This window comes from Colobus angolensis, unplaced genomic scaffold (genome assembly GCF_000951035.1).
Source record: "Colobus angolensis palliatus isolate OR3802 unplaced genomic scaffold, Cang.pa_1.0 Scaffold193, whole genome shotgun sequence".
Lineage (NCBI taxonomy): Eukaryota > Metazoa > Chordata > Mammalia > Primates > Cercopithecidae > Colobus > Colobus angolensis.
Genome location: NW_012115077.1, coordinates 990,694 through 1,005,205, shown reverse-complemented (window position 1 = coordinate 1,005,205; position 14,512 = coordinate 990,694). Strand labels below are relative to the sequence as shown.

General features: G+C 53.7%; 4 protein-coding genes across 18 annotated transcripts in view; 3 read left to right on the top strand and 1 right to left on the bottom strand.

The window, feature by feature from the left end:
• The window catches only part of TLCD1 (TLC domain containing 1), a 2,629-nt gene extending 715 nt beyond the window's left edge, over positions 1 to 1,914 (top strand). The window contains exons 1-4 of one of the 2 annotated variants that reach the window (XM_011940811.1): positions 7 to 358; positions 697 to 779; positions 877 to 959; positions 1,371 to 1,914. In XM_011940811.1, coding sequence (XP_011796201.1) covers positions 165 to 358; positions 697 to 779; positions 877 to 959; positions 1,371 to 1,754 — 744 coding nt within the window. In that variant the 5' untranslated portion in view covers positions 7 to 164 and the 3' untranslated portion in view covers positions 1,755 to 1,914. Of the gene's footprint in view, positions 1 to 6; positions 359 to 696; positions 780 to 876; positions 960 to 1,370 lie in introns of those variants that run through there. The other variant, XM_011940812.1, reaches the window with a different exon arrangement.
• RPL23A (ribosomal protein L23a) lies at positions 1,911 to 6,844 on the bottom strand. Its single transcript, XM_011940813.1, has 6 exons — positions 6,457 to 6,844; positions 5,932 to 6,179; positions 5,081 to 5,264; positions 3,337 to 3,513; positions 2,620 to 2,689; positions 1,911 to 2,394 (listed from the first exon to the last, which is right to left on the bottom strand). Exons 2-6 carry the CDS (start codon positions 5,954 to 5,956, stop codon positions 2,380 to 2,382), a joined length of 471 nt encoding a protein of 156 aa, XP_011796203.1. The 5' UTR covers positions 5,957 to 6,179; positions 6,457 to 6,844; the 3' UTR covers positions 1,911 to 2,379.
• A 783-nt stretch (positions 6,845 to 7,627) lies between these two features.
• Positions 7,628 to 11,929, top strand: RAB34 (RAB34, member RAS oncogene family). Of its 11 annotated transcripts, none has more exons than XM_011940804.1 (11): positions 7,837 to 8,128; positions 8,798 to 9,010; positions 9,229 to 9,320; positions 10,156 to 10,221; positions 10,313 to 10,414; positions 10,509 to 10,573; positions 10,707 to 10,758; positions 10,938 to 11,019; positions 11,092 to 11,182; positions 11,314 to 11,421; positions 11,504 to 11,926. In XM_011940804.1, exons 2-11 carry the CDS (start codon positions 8,957 to 8,959, stop codon positions 11,569 to 11,571), a joined length of 780 nt encoding a protein of 259 aa, XP_011796194.1. In that variant the 5' UTR covers positions 7,837 to 8,128; positions 8,798 to 8,956; the 3' UTR covers positions 11,572 to 11,926. The 11 variants fall into 11 exon arrangements, 10 of the variants coding, with proteins under 10 accessions (XP_011796191.1, XP_011796190.1, XP_011796189.1 ...); XM_011940803.1 differs by having other exon boundaries at positions 7,990 to 8,128; positions 8,932 to 9,010; positions 10,938 to 10,995; XM_011940802.1 differs by having other exon boundaries at positions 7,990 to 8,128; positions 8,932 to 9,010.
• A 2,174-nt stretch (positions 11,930 to 14,103) lies between these two features.
• PROCA1 (protein interacting with cyclin A1) overlaps positions 14,104 to 14,512 on the top strand; it is an 8,431-nt gene continuing 8,022 nt past the window's right edge. For 2 of the 4 annotated variants that reach the window (XM_011940795.1, XM_011940797.1), the window contains exon 1: positions 14,104 to 14,441. In XM_011940795.1, coding sequence (XP_011796185.1) covers positions 14,351 to 14,441 — 91 coding nt within the window. In that variant the 5' untranslated portion in view covers positions 14,104 to 14,350. The remainder of the gene's footprint in view (positions 14,442 to 14,512) is intronic. The other 2 variants (XM_011940794.1, XM_011940796.1) reach the window with 2 other exon arrangements.

Sequence of the window (14,512 nt, the reverse complement as noted above, 5' to 3'; positions counted from 1 at the left end):
GGGAGGGCGAGGAGGAGTCAAGGGGCCTAGAGGGCTTCGCCGAAACTGTATGGGGCTGGCGCCCGGCGGGAGAGGTGGCCGGACTGGACTGCTCCGAGAGGGACCCAGGTTCCCAGAACAGCCCGAGGAGGCGGCCTCGAGGGCGGACGGCAGGGAGGGCCAGCATGCCCCCACTGTTGCACCCCGCCCTGCCGCTGCTCCTGGGCGCCACGCTGACCTTCCGGGCGCTCCGGCGCGCGCTCAGTCGCCTGCCCCTACCCGTGCACGTGCGCGCCGACCCCCTGCGCACCTGGCGCTGGCACAACCTGCTCGTCTCCTTCGCTCACTCCATTGTGTCGGGGATCTGGGCACTGCTGTGGTAAGCGACTGTGGGGATGAGGTGGCCGGGGGATCCTGAGCAGGGAGCCGGGGTCGGCTCTTGTGTTACTACCCCCATCGCTCATCGGCGGGCTGAGGCCACGCAGTCTCACCTGATCCCGTTTGGTATCCTATCCAACCAGAAGCCGCAGTGGCCCCAGGGGAGGGGGATCGCCCCTGGGAAACTGGAGGCTCTTGGGTTTTGCCCAGCCACTCTTAGCTTCCCAGTCAGCCACTAGCGCGAGCCCAGGCTCCCCCGGGGCTGGGAAGGGTAACCGGAAAGGTGAGGGTCCTTGAGGGTGCCGAAATGCAGAGCCTGCTTTCTTCCCTCCTTTCCAGTGTATGGCAGACTCCCGACATGTTGGTGGAGATTGAGACGGCATGGTCACTTTCTGGCTATTTGCTCGTTTGCTTTTCTGCAGGTAGGTCTTGCCCAGGAAGCGGGAGGCCAACTGGGGACAGGGAGAAGGAAGCTGCTTGTTCAGTCCTTCGTGACCTCTTGCCCCATCCCTCCACTAGGGTATTTCATCCACGATACGGTGGACATCGTGGCTAGCGGACAGGCGCGAGCATCTTGGGAATACCTCGTCCATCACATCATGGTAAGAGAAGCTGATTATGTGGTATAGGCCTGGTGTCAGCAACCTAGTCTCAGCTGTGTCTTTCGGAACCTGGGAACCTGGGAGAAGGCCGTGTTTTCTTACCGCCCACCCCCCCACCTGTGTGCTACTTCTTATTTTTAGGATGCTGAGGTTAGCAGTCTGTGTGCTTGTTCAGAGGCCAGCAACCCATGGTCTCACTGCCTCAGACTGAACATCATCCACAGCCAGCTGTGAGCAGGGATCAAAACCTAATGTTGAACGAACAAAACAAAGCATCTTATCCACTATAAACTATTATTCCAGGTGGAAATTTGGGATTTTCCAGCCCTCAATCTGATACCTCCCCCTACAAAGTCCAGGAAAGCATCTGTATCTGGTTCCCTAACTCCTATTCTCCTTTCTTCCCGCTAGGCCATGGGTGCCTTCTTCTCTGGCATCTTTTGGAGCAGCTTTGTTGGTGGTGGTGTCTTAACACTACTGGTGGAAGTCAGCAACATTTTCCTCACCATTCGCATGATGATGAAAATCAATAATGCCCAGGATCATCTCCTCTACAGGGTTAACAAGTATGTGAACCTGGTCATGTACTTTCTCTTCCGCCTGGCCCCTCAGGTCTACCTCACCCATTTCTTCTTGCGTTATGTGAGGCAGAGGACCCTGGGCACCTTCCTGCTGGGTATCCTGCTCATGCTGGACGTGATGATCATAATCTACTTTTCCCGCCTCCTCCGCTCTGACTTCTGCCCTGAGCGTGTCCCCAGGAAGCAACACAAAGACAAGTTCTTGACTGAGTGAGAGGCACAAGAGCCTGAGACAAAAACGGACAAGGCCAGAAACAGCTTCACATGGAAACTGGGACTTAGCCCCAAGCCTGGGCGTCCTCTGGGGCCAGCCTCTCCACCTTCCGAGCCTGCGCCCACACTATTGAAAACACTCATGAAAGCACTCCTCTGAAGTCCTTGTCCTTTATTGGGCAAGGGGTGAGAGAAGCGGACAGACCGGTTGGACATAGTAGATGGGTGTGTGAGGACAAAATGCTACCAGAAAGCCAGCCAATCCACACTCCCCTGAAATGGATGCTAATGCCCTTCAAACCCTGGGCATTGGTTTCATACACAGCCTCTTCCAGAGATAAAAGAAGGGGTTCTTGTACAGCTTCTTGTTACCCCCAACCATGGAGGCAAGTTCTGAGTTCCGGTTTTCCTAGGACACTAACTATAGTCACAAAGATCTCTGGAGTGATCACACATGGTAGAGTGGCAGGGTGAATATTTCAAAAGGATGAGTAGAACAGGAGTCTTGCCCAAGCCCTGTTATGTCAGTGTCTGTGTGTGGCTTCCCAGCCCAACCAGAAATTGACAGAGAGGCACGTATATGTTGAAAAGATATATATATTTAGAATTAGGCAGCTGGACTCAGTTTAGATGATCCCAATCTGAAAAACAAAAGGAAGCCTCATTACTGGAGTTGAAATGTGAAGATTAAGCTGGAATGTTATTTTCAGAAAGCAAAATGAGGAACATTGAGGATAAGGTTTGTTAAGATAGGGTGCAGTCAGTTAATTACGACTCATCAGCAAAAATCAGGCTTTGGTCGCTAACATATGCATCATTTGCACCCAAGGGGTGAATGATAGGGGGTTTGTAGGAAAGAAACTTACTTTGTTGGCAACATCCAAAGTGTCATAATCAGGAGCAAGTCTAACATATACCTTTTTCTCTCCATCAGGCCTGGGGTAGAGAAGGAAGCCTTAGTCCCTGCCACTCTCACTGCCCCAACACCCTCCCCCTTCCTCCAGTCCTCCAGCACTTCAATGGTTCCTCTGTTCATGTCATTCTTTTCCAATGATGATTTTTCCATCAACCCAGAGGACACCATGAAGCCACAAAGCCAATTCTCTTATGGGAAACACCACAAGCCATGTTAAGACTTAAACCAAGGTAATCTGCCGCACTCTAGTGGCCTTTGAAAATAGAAGTATGGACCCAGAAAACGAGCACCAACCCCCAATCAAGTCATAGAAAGTGTTGCCTCAGGTCCATACAAAGGTCTGTAATTAAGGCAGCCTGTAATTCCTGCCTCAAGGCTTACACACTGCTAAACCTACAACTTTAAGTCAAGGAACCTTTTTCCCCTGCTGAAAGGTCCAGAGGATTTTTTTTTTTAAAGGGCCTTGCTTGGTTGCTCAGGCTGGAGTACAATGGGGCAATCACGGGTGACTCCTGGGTTCAAATGATCTTCCTGCATAACTGGGACTATACGTGTAGTCCTGCATTACCAGGACTATCTAAACATCAAAGAGCTTCATGAAATGCAGGTTTTTTTGGCTCCAGACTGCTGGTCCAGCCCGCTCCCTATCCCTTGGGGCCCAACTCACCGAATCAGGGTGTTGACCTTGGCCACATCAATGTCATAGAGCTTCTTCACAGCCTGTTTAATCTGGTGTTTGTTGGCTTTAACATCCACAATGAACACAAGTGTGTTGTTGTCTTCTATCTTCTTCATGGCAGACTCAGTGGTCAGCGGAAACTTGATGATAGCATAGTGGTCAAGCCTAGGAGAGGCAAAATGGGGTCACCTGGCCTGGGCCCTCTTTGGAGCCCAGAGCCTAGGGCATCAGACAACGAGGTAACAATCATTTTGTTCAGACTTTGGTTGCTTTACAGTGTCATCACCTGCACCCTGAAATCTAAGGGCCTGAAGCCCCAACCCCAGGGGCAGAACATTGTACATTTTCTTTCTCTTGGAGGGCTCTTACACCTTAAGTGATTAAAGAATCATCTTTGGGCCTGGCGTGGTGGCTCATGGCTGTAATCTCAGCACTTTGGGAGGCTGAAGCAGGCGTATCACGAGGTCAAGAGATCGTGACCATCCTGGCCAACTTGGCGAAGCTCCCTCTCTACTAAAAATACAAAAATTAGCTGGGCGTGGTGGTGCAAGCCTGTAGTCCCAGCTACTCAGGAGGCTGAGGCAGGAGAATTGGGCCAGGAGCAAATTCTTATGCACAGCTGAAGTTAAACTTACAGTGGCTTAGGCACAACTCTAACAGCTTTCCCCATTTAAAGACAGAGCCCACCTGTTTACTCAGACACTACTTTCCTGTTTTGAAACTAGGTCAGGTCTAAACCTCATCACACTCAATCCTAGGTCCAACTTGGTGGGGGGAAGGGCAGGAAGACAGTCTGTGAACTGCTTTCCTATTGAACACAATCCACTCTTTCTGTTAGGAAAGAGTAGAAACAGCAAAAACCCATAGGTAGTAACTACTACCATGGCTCTACTCAAATCTGTGCTCCCTAAAAAGTTAGTTATTACCGGTAGCTCAAATACTCAAGTGCCCAACCTTTTGCCCACTTCCCCCCAACCATTTCCTTGAGCAATATGAAAATTTGGGAAAATGAATGCAAAGAAGCTTCTATACATCGCAGCAGCCCATAACTGCCAAATACAGATAACGGAATCCCCATTATCAATCAAGAATCAATCCATGTTCTCACCCTCAAGGACTGTTCCCTATAGCAGTAGGAACTAGGAGCAAGGAATCTCTGTATTCTACTTTACACTCCCCCCAAAACAGTTTTCAAACCGTGACCACATGTGAAGCAATAATTAACCTAACAAATTTTGAGACTCAGGGTTTTTTTTTTTGAGATGGAGTTTCACTCTTGTTGCCCAGGCTGGAGTGCAATCGTGCGATCTTGGCTCACCACAACCTCCAACTCCCGGGTTCAAGCGATTTTCCTGCCTCTGTCTCCCGCGGGTAGCCGGGATTACAGACATGCGCCACCACGCCCGGCTAATTTTCTATTTTTAGTAGACACGGGGTTTCTCCATGTTACTCAGGCTGGTCTCGAACTGCTGACCTCAAGTGATCCGCCAGCCTCCGCCTCCAAAGTGCTGGGATTACAGACGTGAGCCACCGCACCCGGCCTCTGGGCTGATTTAAAAAGAATTCCTGCCAGTTTTATAGATACAGCAGAAACACTCTCCTCACACTTCCAATAAGAGAAGCGCACTGGACACAATTTGTGTTTGAGAAACCATCACACAGGGTGAGTGATTTCCAAATTACCAATGGAGAATATCCAAATCTTTTCATGGGTAGAGGGGGCAGTACTGACTTGTTTCTCCTGGGGGCGCTCTTCCGAGGATATTTGGGCTGCCTCCGGAGTCGCAGTGTCTTGGGCCGCCGGAAGGTGGGTGACGTGCGGATCTTCTTTTTTTTGTGGCTGTGGACACCTTTCAACACTGCTTTCTTGGCCTTTAAAGCCTTCGCTTTGGCTTCGGCTTTAGGAGGGGCAGGAGCTGGGAGAGAAGAAAACGGGGTGCGGGTTAGCAATCGGTTACTTCCGGCCCCAAGAACTGCAGTCGGCGACCCTGGCCACACGTGCATCAGTGGTTCCTTTGAAGACATCACAAGTGTCAGGAGATTAAAACTTTTCCATCACATGCACGATACCAGAGGCGAAAGCGACCAACTCAAAGTAAGTCCAGGGATACGACTATAAAACAAAGTAGCACTGAACGAACGCTTAGTACTTTCCAGAAAATGTCCTAGGAATCTTACACATACCCCATCGCAAAACCAGGCAGCGGAGAGGGGGGCGGGTAATGTAGCCCGGTTAAACATGAACCAGAAGGAAAAATGGTTAAAGCTGAGGGCACTAACTTCTTACAGGCTCGGGGACGTGGAGCGCCAACCAGTGGATGCGTGTAGCTTCCCAAAGCCGAATGTCTGGCTCTCCCTGGCGTATGATGTCGGCCGCGTTGCCTCCCCAACTCCCTCCACCGGAACTCAGCCCATGAGGCTGGGCCCACGCGGCCCACGTATACTGCAGTGTGTCCGAAACGCGGGTAGCAGCCACAGAGCAGAGCCCTCAGGACTTAGCCCAGCAGCCATGCTCCCAATTCGTTCCCTCTGCGGCTCGGCAATCCCTGGTAAACCAGCGGCGGCCCCATCCCCAACACACACCTTCCTTCTTCGCTTTCGGCGCCATCTTGTGAAAAGGGTCTCCAATGCCCGTTCCCACAAGCTTATAGCGCCAAATCTCACCAAAGACTCGCGATGCTTTGTGCTTAGAGCTGATTTGGTAATTTGCAGAGTGGCGCCCTCTGGGAACGGTAGTTAGGTTTAATTTCTTCTTCGTGCGTGAACAAACATGCGCCACTCCTCCCCTCAAAGGCTCTAAAGCTTCATGGGGGTTGTAGTTTTATTTTTTGCTTTTTTTTGAGATGGAGTCTCGTTATGTCACCCAGGCTGGAGTGCAGTGGTGTGATCTTGTCTCACTGCAAGCTCCGCCTCCCGGTTTCACGCCATTCTCCTGCCTCAGCCTCCCGAGTAGCTGGGACTACAGGTGTCCGCCACCGCGCCCGGCTAATATTTTGTATTTTTAGTAGAGACAGGATTTCACCGTGATCTCGATCTCCTGACCTCGTGATCCGCCCGCCTTGGCCTCCCAAAGTGTTGGGATTACAGGCGTGAGCCACCGCGCCCGGCCTTTTTTTTTTTTTTTTGAGCGCTCTGTCGCCCAGGCCGGAGTGCAGTGGCGCGATCTCGGCTCACTTCAAGCTCCGCCTCCCGGGTTCACGCCATTCTCCTGCCTCAGCCTCCCGAGTAGCTGGGACTACAGGCGCATATCACCATGGGGGTTGTAGTTTTTTGAAGACACGCGTTTATTTGCTCAGGCCAGCGGACGTCGTAGCCGGCTGTCGCTAGGGTCTGGCCCCGGGAGCTTCCCATCTTGAGTAACTGCCAATCTCAGGGAAGAGGATTGCCATGCCAGGAGGCAGGAACTCTGCCAAGAGTAAAGAACACATTTAGATTGACTCGGGAGTTAGATACAGCTAAGTTCTAGAGTGTTGGAGCAGGATTTGCTCGGTCGAACTGAGGTCCAGAGAGGAATGTGGTTTATCAATAACACAGTGATTTGGTGGCAGAAAAAAATCAAATCAGGGCCGGGCGCGGTGACTGACACCTGTAATCCCAGCAGCACTTTGCGAGGCCAAGGTGGGCGAATTGCTTCGAGCTCAGGAGTTCGAGACCAGCCTGGGCAACACAGCGAAACCCCGTCTCTACAAAAGAATACAAAAATTTGCCGGGCGTGGTGGTGCGTGCCTGTAGTCCCAGTTCCTTGGGAGGCTGAGGTGGGAGGATCGCTTCATCCCTGGAGGTCGAGGCTATAGTGAGCCATTCCAGCCTGGGTGGCAGAGTGAGACCCTGTCTCAAAAAACAAAAAACAAAAAACAAACCCAAAAAAAAAACCGAGTCACGAGGAGGAAAAGTGTCAGAGGAAGTACAAGGCGGCTACATCTGCCCCTCTTTACCTGCGACACTGATACTGTCAGTTTTACTGCGTTTCCTGATAATGCACTTGAAGTTCTATGAAAATTCCACACATTTCTACAAGATTCGCTAGTTCTTCCTGTTAGTAACTTCACTCACAATCCCCTGCCCTAAACTAGTCTTCCCTTCCGTGTCCTGGTCATCTTTACATCCTCAAATTCAGCTCCAGATACAGAGAAAGGTTTCATAACACTCAGGTTTGCATCTCCTAAGGTGTGTGCCTAACCCATCCCCACTTGATCCTTTCTGTCTTCCCTCTCCCCTCGTAAAACTAGAGATGTCCCCTTTGACGGTGAAATTGATTGTGCACTGCCCCCTCTTCTATCCTGCAGGACTTGGCAAAAAGAAGTTATCCCTGTGGGATAGATTCCAATGGGGCCAGAACAATGAACACCCATATCAGAGGGGAGTCCCCGCCTCCCAGAGCGGAGACCACCCCAAAGAGCGGAGTTTCCGGGTCCACTTAGCCCTTCTTTAACCTCCCTAGAGGGAGGCAGCTTGATCTTCAGCCCTCCCATCTCATAATCTACACAGCAGCCTTGAAGGAAAAGACGCCAAACTTCAGACGTCTCTCTCCTCGGTGGGCACCTAATTCTAACCCTGGCACCCCCTTAGCACGCTTCCCCTCCACCACCACCACCCCCGACCTCCCAGGGCAGAAGGGCGAGCGGGGGCAGACTGTGAGTCACCTCCCAGGCCTGGAGTTGAGGAGGGAAGCGCCGCCTCTCCTTGGGTCCCTTCTCTCCCCCTTTCCCCTCCCTGCTGGTTTCTGGCATCGCCAGATGCTGCGCAGCAGTCTCCGATTCCCTATCACCAATTCGGCTGGGTAAGGGTCCCCCTGAAGGCGCAGCCGGGCACAGAGGTGCAGGGGAGAGCAGCCTGGGGAGTCCCTATCTGGATAGGCTCCAGCCTGGTTGGGGGCGGTCCTGGTGCCCGGTAAAGCGTCAGACGAGGGAGCCTGGGTAGGGCAGCGCAGAGGCGTGGAGAGGAGGGGGAGGCGAGGGCTGGCAGCGAGGCCTGGAGCGGCCAGGAGAGGGGCGGGGGGCGGCCCTTCGCTAGGAATTTCCGGGGATCGTGTTTCAGCGTTCGCGGAGTCCCAGCGGAGTGGTACTCGAGGTCCTGCAGCCGGACTGGGCCCCTCGCCCCCTCCTCCAGCGGCCTGCGGGCCTTGGCAGCGCCGCCCTTGCCCACACTGACCCCGTGTGGCAGGGCCACTCCGCGCCCCGGGGCCACTCTGTAATGGTAGGGCAGCCTCAGCCCCGAGATGACGTCGGGTCTCCGCCGTCCCGGGTTATTGTAGGAACTATCCGGCCCCGCGTAATCGTAGGGTCTGCGCGGGCCCGGCCCACACCAGACGGGTCTCCCCGCCCCCAATTGGCGGCGGAGGAGTCTCCTCGCCCCAGAGTCATCTTCGGGACGCCCAGGGCCCGGGTGATTGTGGGCTCGCCCCGGCCCCGGGTGATTGTTTCATCTCCGTGGCCCGCGGTGGTCGTAGCGTCTCCGAGACCGCGGGCTCCCGTAGGGTCCCCGTGGCCCCGAGTTGTAGTCGGGACACCCCGGCCGCGGGTGATCGTCGGCTCTCCACGCGTCCGGGTCGCTGGCGCGGATCCAGCCTCGGCGCCTTCTCAGGGCGCCCTGCAAGGCCGCAGGCAGGATGAACATTCTGGCGCCCGTGCGGAGGGATCGCGTCCTGGCGGAGCTGCCCCAGGTAAGCGCCGGCGCCACGTCGGGATTCAGTCTACAGCCCGGGGTGTGGGCGGGGCAGAGGCGGCACCAGACCAGTTAGAGGACTGGGCCCAGCCCTGCCACCCAGCTAGGCCTGCTGCTTCTGGGTGGTCCCTGCACTTCACCCCTACCCGGGCCGCTTGGCTACGGGACAAGGGCCAGGAGTGGGAAGCTCCACTCTCTTTCATCCTTCCCACTAAGTGCCTGAGGAAGGAGGCCGCTTTGCACGTGCACAAAGACTTCCACCCCCGCGTCACCTGCGCCTGCCAGGAGCACCGGACAGGCACCGTGGGGTGAGTTAGGGACACCCACAGCAAAGAGAGGAAGTCCCAGGAAACTCCGTAGTCATAACGAGGGTAAACAACCACCCCCACCCCCTTGGGGCTTCATTTCAGCTTCTACCAGCTATATGGTTATTTCCTCTGTGTCCCCTCCTTTCTTCCCAATAAGGTTGTTGTGAGTTCTATGAGATGAGGTTGGGTAGAAGGGTGGCAGCTGGATTCCTGAGTAGAGACTAAGGTGTCTGAGATGGGAAGGTGGTCACCTGCTCAGATCCTCACATAGCGTCCATGGAGCCCCAGGGCAGGGGTCTGGCTGTGCTTACAGGGATGAGTCTTATTGTGGGTTTTAAAGGTAATACTGATAACAGTTGGCACCATTAATTAAGCATTGGCTGTGTGCCAGGCAGTGTTGAGTACTATCATTATCTTTATTGAAACGTCCATCACTTAAGATATATTCTGATTTCAGAGACATTAAAATGGGGGGGAGGGTGTCTTAGAATATAGGACATTTATCTCATTTTAACCTTCACAATGACCCAGTAAAATATATACTAACTTCACCTAAATGTTTAAACTGGGGCTTAGAGAGGCTAAATAATGTGTCCAAAGTCACACAGCTAATCAGTGTGAGAGCTGGGATTCAAATTCACATTTCTCTGCTGCTGGAGCAGAAAACACTCCTCCTCCCCAGCATATCTGTTCAGGCAGCTGTCTGGGACGCCTGGTGTCTATAGTACCCTCAGCCTGGGTGCAGCTACCTTTCTGGACCTAGTCGGGAGCATTGGAACTCCCTAGGGTGAAAGAGCTCGTGCCCACTCCCCTTGCCCACTCTTGTGTCCAGCAGATTTAAGATCTCCAAGATCATTGTGGTGGGGGACCTGTCGGTGGGGAAGACTTGCCTCATTAATAGGTAAGGAGGTGCTGGAGCTGAACTGGGTAGGGTGGGGCAAAACCTAGACAAGTGGGCTGGCTCCAGATTGGAGCATCTGGTACCCTCTCAGGTTCTGCAAAGACACCTTTGATAAGAATTATAAGGCCACCATTGGAGTGGACTTCGAGATGGAACGTTTTGAGGTGCTGGGTATCCCCTTCAGTTTGCAGCTGTGAGTGCTTCCACACCCCTTCCAGCTATCCCTTCCCCCCAGCACCCACACCCTCCAACATATATACCTGTGCTTCACTCCTCCTTCCTCGCAGTTGGGATACCGCTGGACAGGAGAGGTTCAAATGCATTGCATCAACTTACTATCGAGGAGCTCAAGGTAAGGGGCTGGGTGAAGTGGGGTAGGTGGGTCTCAGAGTGCACATGGCTTCTCATCTGGAGCTGGAAGAATTGGGGAAATGAGCAGTAGTGTCTTCCCTGTCAACCTGGGGCTGTTTCTACCACTCTTCCAGCCATCATCGTTGTCTTCAACCTGAATGATGTGGCATCTCTGGAACATACCAAGTATGTGAGCATCCTGCAATATAATGGGAGGCTCTGGGAAGAGAGGGTTCAGAACAGAGGGGTGGTCAGGAAGAAGAAGAATGCATGTTGCACCAAAGAGGGGGTAATTGGGCATATGAATGTCGGCGGGAGGGGTCCTGCAGGCTCACTAATCCCTCACTTTCCACCACCCGTGGCAGGCAGTGGCTGGCTGATGCCTTGAAGGAGAATGACCCTTCCAGTGTGCTTCTCTTCCTCGTAGGTTCCAAGAAGGATCTGAGTGTGAGTGTGCCAGTGGGGGGACTTCCCAGCTTGGTGAGGGAATGCCCCTGTCTGATTGTGGCCTTCCCTCAGACCCCTGCTCAGTATGCGCTGATGGAGAAAGATGCCCTCCAGGTGGCCCAGGAGATGAAGGCTGAGTACTGGGCAGTCTCATCTCTCACTGGTGAGTTAGAGGCTTCAGGGCTCTGCTGTGACACTCTTGCCTGGCTCTCCTCTCAATGCTATACCTCCAGCTGTGCCCCATGTCCCCAGATCTGGCACTGCCCCTGAGCACCTATCTGCTCCTTGTGTCAGGTGAGAATGTCCGAGAATTCTTCTTCCGCGTGGCAGCACTGACCTTTGAGGCCAATGTGCTGGCTGAGCTGGAGAAATCGGGGGCCCGACGCATTGGGGATGTTGTCCGTGAGTGCCTGCCTGGTTGAGGGTGGCAGAGGGCACAGTGAGCCTCCAATCCCTGCTTCACATATTTCCCACCTTTCTTTAGGCATCAACAGTGATGACAGCAACCTCTACCTAACTGCCAGCAAGAAGAAGCCCACATGTTGTCCATGAGGGGTGAGGAGACTGTTCAGGGACTGCCAAGCCCTGGGGCACTGTGCCACCCTCATTCCTCCAGAACTTGACCCCTGAACATTGGCACTGACTTTATCCAGACCAAAGAGCTGCCTCTTGGTGGCAGTATTCCCACAGAGGGGTAGCTGGGACCATGCTAATCACTTCCTGCTCCAGGCACCGTGCCAAAGACTGGATGCCCCCTACTCTTCAGGGGACTGTCCAGGGTGCCCAGCGGTAGTGGGGAAGAGTGTCTCTGTTCTTTTGCTCAGCCTGCTGGGCCCTTTGTGTGTGAGGATGCTTGATTCCAGCCTCTCACTGTGCCTTATGCATTAAAATTTCTTTGTTACGAGCACTTTGGGGCTGGAGTTCTTTGTTGGGGATGATGGATGTGGAATGGGCATGACTGTGGGGCCATCTTGCCACTAGAGCCCCCTGGGGATGCTGTGCTGGCCATCCCTGGCCCCTGGGCAGGTTCAGGTAGGCTGCACTGGGTCCTCACTGGGTGAAGTCTGAATGGCTGGTTTTGAGAGCCCTTTTCCCCTCATCCTTTCCCCACACGTGTCCTACTTGGTGCTTATACCCAAATATTCACTACTTTTTCTTTTTTTCACCCTTTTCTTGCCTTCCCTTTAAGAAATACTTTTCCAGGCTGGGTGCGGTGGCTCATGCCTGTAATCTCAGCACTTTGAGAGGCCAAGGCAGGCGGATCACTTGAATTCAGGAGTTTGAGACCAGCCTGGCCAACATGGTGAAACCCCATCTCCATTAAAATATGAAAATTAGCCGGGCGTGGTGGTGCGTGCCTGTAATTCCAGCTACTTGATAGGATGAGGCAGGAGAATCGCTTGAACTCAGGAGTTATTATAACCATTAACTTTTCTTTTTTTTTTTTTTTATACAAGGTGGATCATAATTATCTTTTTTTCTTTTTTGAGACAGAGTCTTGCTCTGTCGTCCAGGCTGGAGTTTACGCCATTCTCCTGCCTCAGCCTCCCAAGTAGCTGGGACTACAGGTGCCCGCCACCTCGCCCGGCTAGTTTTTTATATTTTTTAGTAGAGACGGGGTTTCGTCGTGTTAGCCAGGATGGTCTCGATCTCCTGACCTCGTGATCCGCCCATCTCGGCCTCCCAAAGTGCTGGGATTACAGGCTTGAGCCACCGCGCCCAGCCAACTTTTCTTTTTTGTTGTTTTTTTTGTTTTTTGGTTTGGTTTTTTGGTTGTTTATTCCATTAACTTTTGTATGGGGAAAGGTGACCGAGACCCTGGCTCCCTGTTGACATCTGACCCAGAGTTCCAGAGTAGCTGGGAGCACCTCAGACATCTGGGTCAACAAAGGAGGACTTATGGCCTCCTGTCATCCTAGGAGGCTAAGGGGGTCCAAATTAGAAGGCAGATTCTGGCTCCCAGTTGCCAAGTGCTCTGTCTGTTCCATTCCCGGTTCCAGTCTCACCAGGATGGTTGGTTTTTCTGCACTCTTCCCTTCTCCTGGCTTCCCCTCCCTCACAGTTCCTAGACTCGCTAGAGCTACCACAGGAAGGAGGGTCTGGGCCGCAGCCCTACCCACTCCGGACTTGGGTCTGGAGGAAAGTGAAGGTGGGGATCAGGCAGAGCAACAGCAGCAGCAGCAGAGCCCCTGGATGATGGTGGAAAAAACAAGGTATGGACCCCATCCTTTCCCCTCCTCTCCATCCTCGCTTTGGAAGCTGGTGCCAAGAGAATTGGAGGCGTGTGGTGCATGGAATGTCAGCGATGTGGCCAGAACTTCTTTTCACACTCTCCTGTCATTATTTTTTCCATTTCTGTTCCCTCACAGCACTGGGCTCCTCACCCTTGCCTTCCCTGTTAACAGATATGTGTGAAGCCAGCACCACAGTCCAGGTGTGGTGTTTGTGCTGCACCGGGTATGGGAGTTCTGTGTTCCGTGTGCATGTTGTATGTGTGTGGTGAGTAGATTTTCTGTGTGTTCTGTGATATATACATGCGCAGAGTGTTGTACCTGAGGGCGTGAGGGGTGTCACTGGGATGAGGTTCCAATGAATGCAGCCTGCCCTGTTCTCCAGTGGAGTTAGGCCTTGGGAGAGGTCTGTGGGCGGAGAGAGGGGAAGCCTGGGCTCCACCAGAGCCGGAGATGGCGACGCCAGGACCTCCCTGGGCTCAGGTGATCCTCCCACCTCAGCCTCCCAAGTAGCTGGGACTACAAGTGCACGCCACTAAGCTAACTAATTTTTGTATTTTTTGTAGAGATGGGGTTCGCTCGCTCGCCGGAGGGCAGAGGTGGGGCTGCGGCTGGGTTCCCAAGGGTCGGCGGGGCGGGGAGCGGGGCGGGAGTGTGCGGTTTAGAGAATGACCGGGGCGGGGCTCGTTGTTAACACTAAGAATTGGGGCTACGATCTGGAGGCAGGGTTAAAATCTGGGGCTTGGACTGCAAGTTGGAACCAGAGATGGGTGGTGAAAGCTGGGCCTGTAAGGTTAAGGTCTGAGATAAAGGGGAAATCCTAGGGTTACAGGGGGAACAAAGAGGGGCCTGCGAGGCGCCGGGAGGCCCCGGATGAAGAACGCGGCTGACGCTGAGACCCGGGCTGGGAAGACTGCGCAGCCTGCAGCGGAGTGGGGGAGGCGGGCGGGGGCTGCGCCAGCATGAGGCGGGGTTAGGGGCTAGGCGGGGGCTAAGCCGAGACTGGAGTTCACGGCTGGGCCGAGGGCTCGGCAGGGCTGAGGCTCAGGGTTGGACTTCACGGAAGAGTCCTGTAGAGACGAAGACCTGGGCGGAGAGCGATGTGGGTCAGGACGACACTCACAATTGAAAGATGGACTAAGGAAAAGACCGAGCCCAAAGTCCGCTCGTGGGATGAGAGCCGGTGCTGCGGTAAGAGGGGCGGGGCAGGGGCTTAGCAGGGGCTGGGAAGAGTCCTGTAGAGACGAAGACCTGGGCGGAGA

What these genes read in the sequence shown, in the direction of transcription:
- RPL23A (XM_011940813.1), bottom strand. Translation starts at nt 5,956, where the DNA reads ATGGCGCCGAAAGCGAAGAAGGAAG. An exon ending in GCCGAAAGCGAAGAAGGAAG is followed by an intron (nt 5,265 to 5,931) that starts GTGTGTGTTGGG and finishes CTTCTCTCCCAG; the next exon opens with CTCCTGCCCCTCCTAAAGCC. An exon ending in AGCGCCCCCAGGAGAAACAA is followed by an intron (nt 3,514 to 5,080) that starts GTCAGTACTGCC and finishes TGCCTCTCCTAG; the next exon opens with GCTTGACCACTATGCTATCA.
- RAB34 (XM_011940799.1), top strand. Translation starts at nt 8,542, where the DNA reads ATGGTAGGGCAGCCTCAGCCCCGAGATGACGTCGGGTCTCCGCCGTCC. An exon ending in AAGACTTGCCTCATTAATAG is followed by an intron (nt 10,222 to 10,312) that starts GTAAGGAGGTGC and finishes GTACCCTCTCAG; the next exon opens with GTTCTGCAAAGACACCTTTG. An exon ending in ACGCATTGGGGATGTTGTCC is followed by an intron (nt 11,422 to 11,503) that starts GTGAGTGCCTGC and finishes ACCTTTCTTTAG; the next exon opens with GCATCAACAGTGATGACAGC.